The sequence below is a fragment of the Limanda limanda genome, chromosome 20 (genome assembly GCF_963576545.1).
Source record: "Limanda limanda chromosome 20, fLimLim1.1, whole genome shotgun sequence".
Classification (NCBI taxonomy): Eukaryota; Metazoa; Chordata; class Actinopteri; order Pleuronectiformes; family Pleuronectidae; genus Limanda; species Limanda limanda.
In genome coordinates, this window is record NC_083655.1 from 10066456 (window position 1) to 10075339 (window position 8884).

At 43.9% G+C, this 8884-nt stretch overlaps 1 protein-coding gene across 1 annotated transcript; it reads right to left on the reverse strand.

Moving 5' to 3' along the window:
- Nucleotides 1-1559: 1559 nt before the first annotated feature.
- Nucleotides 1560-2366, reverse strand: bhlhe22 (basic helix-loop-helix family, member e22). Its single transcript, XM_061094200.1, has one exon. The coding sequence runs from the start codon at nucleotides 2364-2366 to the stop codon at nucleotides 1560-1562; it is 807 nt and encodes a 268-aa protein (XP_060950183.1).
- Between the last annotated feature and the right edge of the window lie 6518 nt (nucleotides 2367-8884).

Here is an 8884-nt window from a genome sequence, read left to right on the forward strand (position 1 = left end):
TACGACAATGAGCAGTGTCGTAATTACATTCCTTAATCACATTCTGGGGCTCTAATTGCCCTAACGATGCGTTTCATTGTGTGAAGCCAGGTATTACAGTCGACACTTTTCATACACATTTGTTTTCGAATTAACGTTATTACGCGGCGTCGTGGCAACTGCTTTAATAATGATAATCAGGGTTTATTTATCTGCTTGTGTGTTTCTTATTAAAACATCCCCTTCCTGCCCTGAGGCTGACGGTCGACCACCTCGTCTGGCCTTCGCTCTTAACACTGGACGGGACTTAAAGCTCAAGAGGGTAAAAGTTGTCGGTTTTGATGGAGCAGAAAATTATTGATCCATTTCCCCCCCTCCTCCATAGTTTACTGGAGACGTGGTGAAAGTACGAGACTGACAACCGTGTGTACCCCCCCCCCCTCCCACGAACGACGAAGGTCTCATTTAAAAGCAATCACTAATTACAAATTGGATCATTCATAATTTATTCTTCTTAAATCACAATAAAATGTCAAATGCATCTTATAATGTAATATGATCATGTTAAAGGTAGAATGCAAGTTGTATTTTCCACTTCCTCGACACTTCACAGATGAATCACCAGCAGTATCTCTGTTGTTCAAAATATTTTAATAAAGCTTTTCAACACTGAAATACATACAAATGGCCCCTCGTTGCTCATAGAATAACTAAGGTATCTACAATAATCCACATCTTGACCTGACAACGCGATTATAATCTGAAGACCTCGATCACATTGTGTGAAAAAACGGAAAAAAAGACACATACAGCAACTGAAGTGAAACTACAATGTGCAACACAAGCAAACAAAATAAATAAAACCGCGTATAAATATCCAAATAAATAAATTACAAAAGACACAGCGAAACACCGGATGAGCCTCGATTCAGGGTTTCTAAAATGTTCTGAAATTTTTATTATGTGACAAAAGGGATTTGTAATCATCGTGCGCAACTTTTAACAAGTGTCAAGGATCAGCACATAAATATCTGTTCAAACCACTGAACTCGTCCTCTGTGTCATTTTTAACGTTGCCTTGCTCAGGACATTCCACGTGCGCAATAGAAAAGTTCATGAAAACAGGCCTGGCACCGGTGAAACAAAATGTCTCTGAGGCGAGTCAAATCAAGCAAAACCCGCAAAATGAAAGGAGGAAGCAGCAGAAAGTGAGGTTGGACTAACTCTCCAGGAAGGTGTCCATCTATTCAAGTGAAAAGGTCGCAAGTTGTCAGGTCGCCGAAATCTCCAAAAGGGTCCAAACAGAGCGACTCGCACTCCACACCTGCAGCCACTCTCACAGGCCAGGACTTGTGTTGGGCCTCCACTGCCATTCATACCAGCACTTTAAGGATGATTTATATACACAATCAAGTATTGTTTGGACAAAAAAGCGTTTTGAATGCATTTAGTACATATTACAAAAGTATTCGTCGGCGTAACTTCTTTGTCTCTAAGCCTACTGACTTCCAGCGACACTCTCCAGAAGTGATCTCACAAGTGGCGTGTGCTCTCCCCCCCTGCGCGTCTCTGGGTCTCTGTTAAGGCTTGTCAGTGCACTGTTTGCAGAGGCTGGAGTTGGCGTTGTTGAAAAGGGCACATTTGTCCGGGCATGCGGCCGCGGCCACTCCGCCGGGGAAGGGGTATCCGGGCGGCGGCTCGTACGCGCCCAAGCCGGGGTTGGCGAGCGCAGTGGTGGCCGGTATCGAGGCGGCAGAGATGGCCTGGCCCTGGTTGAGATACGCAACCAGCCTCCGCATCTCCTCCAGCGCTTGCGCCTGCATGAGGATGTAGTTTTTGGCGAGCAGCAAAGTGGCAATTTTGGAGAGTTTGCGCACGGACGGGCTGTGCGCGTAGGGGATGACCCCCCGGAGCTCATCTAGCGCGTCGTTCAGGTCGTGCATCCGTCGTCTCTCTCTGGCATTGATGTTAAGCCTCAGGGTTTTCTGCTCTTTGGATTTCTTACCTCCTTCTGCTTTCCCCGCGGACACCATCCGCCCGTCGGTCAGGAGGACCATTTCACACCTTTCGTCACTGTCATCGTCTTGGCTCTGCTCGCCGCCGCTGCTCTCTGCCGCCGAGGTCCTGTTGGCGCTCTCGCCGTACTTTAAGCACAAAGATCCGGTCGGCAGACCCAGGGGTCCCCCTCGAACTCCCGCGAGTCCTCCCGGCTGAATCGGGTCCGGGTCGGTTTGGTCGAAGCAGCTCATCGGTGACTGGCGGTCTCTGGCTGGTAGTTCATTGCCGACCGACGACCTGAAAGGATCCATTTTTTTAGTGGACACGGCGCTCAGAGTTTTGTGGAAAATGTCCCCTGCGCCGCCGGGCAAGTTCATCCCCCTGTCCATCGCCTCGGTTCCGCTGGTGCGAGCTGCGGTCGCTTCTGGAAACTCTGGACGCGTCTCCGCGACTTTCTTCCTGTGTGCGCACTGCACGACTGGAGTTGTGAGTCAGTGGTGAAGTTGTGGGCTTGTCAGCTGAGGTGTGGAGACGAGAAGGAGACTCGTGTAATAAGTGCTGCTCCCTCCTGCCCCTCTCTCTCTCTCTCTCTCCCTCCCTCTCTCTCTCTCTCCCTCCCTCCCTCTCTCTCTCTCTCTGTCTGTGATTCACCTTCACCGAGTCTCCACCATCATCCTCGTTACGCACAAGACGCCTGAGTCTTTTTACATCATTATCTCAGGCGGGTTATTAAAAAGGATTCGCCTGTTGGGACAGAGACACCGTCCCCCCCCCCCCCCCTCTCACTCTCCACCCAATCAGGTTAACGTTTTAATTAATGGTATTTAAACGATGACAAACAATACCCCTGTGCCTGTGATTGTGTCTCTTTATGACGGTGTTTTGAGGGAGCCCTCTACTCATAAAATCATCTTTTTGTGTGACATTCATTCCTGTGTGTTTGAATAGAAAAGTTACAAATCAAGGTAACAGTTGTCTCTCGTTCGAAAGTAGAAAACAATAATTTTTTCACATCTTTTCAACTATTTGTTTGGTGCGTTTATGCATTTGTGTGTCAGTTCTCTTTTTGAATGTGACACAAAACCTTCACTTGGATTCAGAGAAAGACAATTGTTATACATTTTTTGACAACCACAGCCAGTGAATTCTCACATGTTTTTGTTCTACATCACTTTTCCCCAAAACATACGTGCATTTCTAGGTTTCAGTATTCTGTATATTTCCGTTTCAGGACCAGGTTTTCGTGACTGACATATCCTGCAGCTCTCCTACCGAGATTAACTTGTGCCCATACTGCCATCTACTGGATTTTCTAGTTTTGTACACCCATAATGGGAAATCAAATGTCATCAGGGTCAACACACATGCTCCATCCAGTTTTCTGTAACCCCATTAAGATGCTTAAAGGAGACAATTTTAAAGAAGACATCCAATCTTTGAATACAAATGTGTAACATCTTCTAACCTGATGATGACATGTGGACTTGACACATTTACTTTTCAACAGAAAGCCTGTTTCAAACTGGTGACATGAAGTGTGGATGATATTTGTATTTTCAGACAATACGGCTCAAATTGAAAGTTCAAGATCCAGTGTTCAGAGAGCTCGACCCGTGCTGAACTACAGTCGGGTTATTTCATGGGTTGTAGTGCTGTCCATGGTGCTGACGGCTCCACGGTTTACCTGAGCTACTTTCAATTCCAGAGTATTTATACCTAAACTCCTAAAGTACTTCTTAAATTCAGGCACATAGCCCAGGCATCTCAACATACACTAATATGACCTGCTCTATAACTACTTGCACTTTGCAAACATATTCTCCTTCACTTCAGCAACTTCATTTACACAAAAAAGCCAAGTTGTTTGTAGTCTCTAAGTGCAAAGAATGAAAGACCAAAAGTCCCCTCCACTTCATCTGGAGTGAAGATTACTGTAGTATTCAGTGGGTAGGATTTAGTGGCATCTAGAGGCGAAGCTGCAGATTACAACCCCCTCTCACTCCTCCCATTGTAAGTTGGTTTAACCACTGTGGTGTTTCTTCTGGTAATTTCAACAAAAAATGCTTTATAGAGCCAGAGTCTTATTTGGGTTACTGTAGTAACATGGCAGTGCAACATGGTTGCTCTAGGTAGGAGCGCCTTCTCCCCATGTAGATATGAAGATATGAGCTTATAAAACAGCAACAAATCTTTTAATAATAATCAAATTATAAAAATAATAAATGGAATTTTCGTATTAAATTCAATCTCCCACATATATTGATGTCTGATAATTATATACGGTTAAGATGACTGAATTGGTACATAGGGGCCCGAGGGATACAGTGGGCTTTTAAGTTCACCAACATTTATAGCTTTTTACCCAATGCAAACTATAACTGTGGGAGAATGTTTCTTGTACTTCCACTACGAACATTCCTTACACCCCAGGTAATGGTTGCAGAATGTCCCGTAATCCAAATTTGTTTTTGGAAAGTTTAATCATAAAACTAGAAAGCGATGCAAAATGACCGTGAAGAGACACAAAAGAATAAACTAAATTCAAAGAAACGCATCTTGAAGCATCTGTCGAGCAAATGATGAAGGCCCTTACCACAAAAGCACAACGTTCATTGTTTAACGCCTGTCTCCCTCTTGACCTTCAGAAAGAGCTAAAAATTTGAGCTCAAAAGAGATCATAATATAAAATCATCACAAAGAAGATCAAATCAAAAGGAAGCAAAGAAATGTGTGTTTTCAAGTGCAAGTACTGCAGTTTTCATTATCTAGTCGAGGCTTCATGTTCACCCAAGAATTTTTTTGCAGCTACATCACAAACACTCAAAGTCTGACACTTTGTTCTACACATCCAAGGTCAATGCTTCATCCCTTCTGGGGCATATTTCAATTAGCTTATGTTCTGTCTCTGTGCTCAGACTCCATGAGAGGCCATCAGGGGCAGCATACTTGAGGAATTATGTTCTAACGAGTGGCAGAGACAGTCACTTTATCCTAAGACAGCAAGAGAACACCTTCATGGCCAATCAGGTCGAGCTAATGAGACAAGATGGGCCGGGACTGTGGCGCCGCCATTACAGCCGCAGTCCGTCAGCACTTTGCTAGTGAAGAGACTGTGGAGGGGAAAGCGTGTGAGGAAAAAAGAACAAGCATCATTTTAGTTTGTGATAAAAGAAGTTTAGACGTAGGAGCGAGACAGGAAGCGCTGTAACCATGAATTACATTTCCAAACACAGAATTGGGTTTACAGTTTACAGTATGTGACCTTAAAAGGTGTCAGACATACGCACAGAGCCCAGCAATCTCATCAATATCAAAAAAATCTAATTTTATTTATACAGCCCATATTCACAAATCTCAATAGATGCAATAGATCTTAACAGAGCATGTCCACAAAATTACAATATGTACAATCCATGTTTAAAATCCAGGTCTTGGGTCAGATTTAGCTGCATGTACCTCCATCTTATCAGCCTCAAAAGTGGTCACTGGTTGTAACTTCCAAAATTGATGGAGCCCTACTGATATTTAAATGTGACAGTATTTAATGTACTAAATACATTGGAAACTTGAACTTTTATACACTTTCACTGACCTTCGTGCAGTTCTTTTTCTCCCACAAGGGGGCAGTGAGTGACTTCTAATGGGAGGCCTAGTTCACGCTGGAGGAGCTGAGGGCAAAGCAGGAGCATGATGAACATGCTTTATGGCAGCCTGGTGGATTTCATTTAACTTTGAGGATTTTGGTTATCAGTGAAAACCAGACTCTCAGCCTGTCGAGTCCTGATATGAAATTTCAATTTTGTCATGTTGTGCTCTACATGGAGACGCTCCAGTGTGCCATGTGCATGACGTGGCAAGCGAGCTGATCTATTTATTCTGTAGGCGACTGAGCTGCTGCTTTTTAAAGAGTCATGCTTCAACATTTAGGGTCAAGGGTTGAAATAATTAGATTGCTGTTGTTGGGTCATTTCCATTAGTATTATCTTCTGTCTTAAGTGTGCCACTGGATCATAGGCAGTGTAGAGTGAAAAGTTTGAGCTGTTTTTGTGCAGCCCAAATTATATTACTGTTTTAAATCAAATGTTCAAGTTATGCATCTCTTGTTAACGCCAATATATTGTTGGCTGAATTTTTGGATTTTATCACCGAGCTGTTGTAGAATTGGTTGTTGTTTTCTGCTCAATGCCTATTTGAAGGATTTAGGGAAATAGACAATAATGAGTGGATGAAATGATTGGAAAACACACACACACACACACAAACACACACCATCAGCAGGCCCCTCTTCCATTCATCCATCACTCCTCCCTCCATTCTCGGTGATTATATGCACAAACTCGCGTCATTAATCTTGATCTGATTATTGTCTGCTGTCAAAATGTGCAAAATGGAACCCGTGTCTTTATTCATAGAGCTAGTGCACAACCCCCCCTCAGTGTTTGATGACAGCAAGGACAAATCAAATTCATGCAATTTTTTTCCGCGTATCTCAGAAGAAGAGAAGTGTTGTTCTGAAGTCTTATCATAGTTTCTGTTGTTGTGTTTTAAACACTTAACTGGAGAAGGAACACTATCGACAGTCATGGCATGATATTGAGTGCACTGCTCATGAAGGCCACTAGGTGACAGCCTAACACAGCAGGGTGTGATTTTCTTTCGACACAAATACCCTAAGACGCTCGCAGCCTCTGGACTATTCGTCAATTTTGTTGAAAGATTTGTTGGCCGGCATTTCCGAACCTCTTTATATTGATTTAATTGTTCATTTTGAGCTCGCGTCTGTGCTGGAGTTCATCTGCCCACCTCCTCATTTACATTCCATACGTGGCCCCGCGCCTATGGAAATTAATATGCAGATCAAATAAATCGTCATTTAATATCCCTGTCGTGCAGAACCCTTTTTATATTATTGCAGGAGGGCGACGGTGGATGTGCTTCACTGCGAAACATGGTCGTTTTAACGAGCCGTGTTTCTCATGAAGAAAAGGGAGGAAACAAAAGTGTTGCGAGAACCAGAGATCTGCTCAACCCTCGAATCAAGCGAAAATTATTATATTAATTCTATTAGAGGGATAGTTTAGTTTTTATTGAATGTTGTATATGTACTTAAACAATATCAATCTAGTGTGGATTACTTTACACTGTCAATCTGACTCCACCCTCTTTAACTTTAGAAAAATAAAGTCCTGCTAAGATTTTATTTCGACCTTACTGCTGGATGCAATGACTGCTTTTTCTTATAGCCTCTATCATTCTCGCTTGTAGGTTACATATCTGTGTGTGTGTGTGTGTGTGTGTGTGTGTGTGTGTGTGTGGTTGTGTGTGTGTGTGTGTGTGCAGGGTTTATATGTCGAGATTCCGGGGCTGCATTCCTGCACTCCAGTGAAATAGTCGAGGCATTCCTGCTTGTGCACAGGAAGACGAGTGAAACAAAAGGCTGATCGGTGGTGCGTAAATTTCAGCACCACAGTAGGTGGACAGCGCTCTCGGGCAGCCTGTGTGTGTGTTTGTGTGTTTGTGTGTGTGTGTGTGTGTGTGTGTGTGAGTGTGTGTGTGTGTGTTTGTGTGTATGTACGTGTATATGGACAGCTCTCCCCCCCAACCCACTCACACACAGAAGGGAGCCAGTACATGTATGTTCACATAAAAATCAGACCTTTCAAAAATCGTGGTGTATTTATTTTATTTTCTGAAAGGGGGAAGAGGAACAGTACAAGGGTTACACGTTACAGTCAAAACAGACAAAAGCTAAACCGTCACTGTGTTTTTATAAGACTATAATGTAGTGTGTGTAATGCGTGTGTTGGATCTGCAGAAACGAGGAAAGAGGAATCATCTCTTGGCATTCACCGCGTGCCTTAATTGTAAGACATTAAATCAAGGTCCGCTGTGAACACGGAGAGACACAACCCGCTCGTCTGTGTGTGTCTGTGTGTGTGTGTGTGTGTGAGTCTGTGGTTGCATGTGTGTTCGTCCACCAGCTGCATTGACTCTACTGTAAGAAAGAGACACATCGAAAAGCGTTCTCTGAAACCTGTCATTATGAATAGCATCACATTATCTTACAGCCGTCGAGGCCTTTACGTTGTGCGACTACAAACTGTATCGTCCAAAAATGGAAATACAATAAAGAAATCCCAAACATCTTGCAGGGTCCAAACAGATCAGATCCTCTCCCGGCTGTAGAAGGCTTACCTTATATTGTAAAAAACTAAACTAAAACTAAAAGAATATGCAATTGGAGAAAAATAAGTTAAGTTAAAGGAATGATTTTTAACGCAATGCCAGCGGGTTTAGTTTTGCTCAGACGTCCCAGGCCGTGACTGAAGATGAAAAAGGCTCCGTGTGTTCTGTTCCCTTCGTCCAAAACTGCAGAAAGCGTAAAAGTCCTCCGTTATCCCACAATGCACCTACAAAAAGAAAACACAAAAATGCGTCATGAACTTCAAATCGGACGACAGGTGACACAATCTCATATTCCACAGTGACCTGTTTAAAAAAGCACTTGGCATCCTCCATGAAACTGAAAAAAAAGTAACCGTCCATGTCCAAAATATTGATTTCACTTAACCCACGCAGTTTTTTTTTTTCCTCCCAACACGCACGCACACATACGCAAGCCTGCTGCCTGTACTTGCGGGCCAAACTGCCGCAAATGGGGGGCACGCAGAGAAGCCTCGGTAACTGCGGGTGTCCTGAGCGCGGTGTCCCATGTTGGGGGAGGTGATGGACCGGGACGCAGAGACAGACAGAGACGCACCGAGTCCAGCAGCGACACCGCCTTAATGGGACTGATCTCCCTCCGTCAGGTCCTTCCCTCTGACTTTGGGATTAACGCTGCTCCAGCCAAACAAATGAGGCATCTGCCTTCAGCACAAGAGGATTGGGATAGGAGGAGGGGGGGGGT

Coding starts and splice junctions, on each gene's coding strand:
- bhlhe22 (XM_061094200.1), bottom strand. CDS start 2,366: ATGGACAGGGGGATGAACTTGCCCGGCGGCGCAGGGGACATTTTCCAC.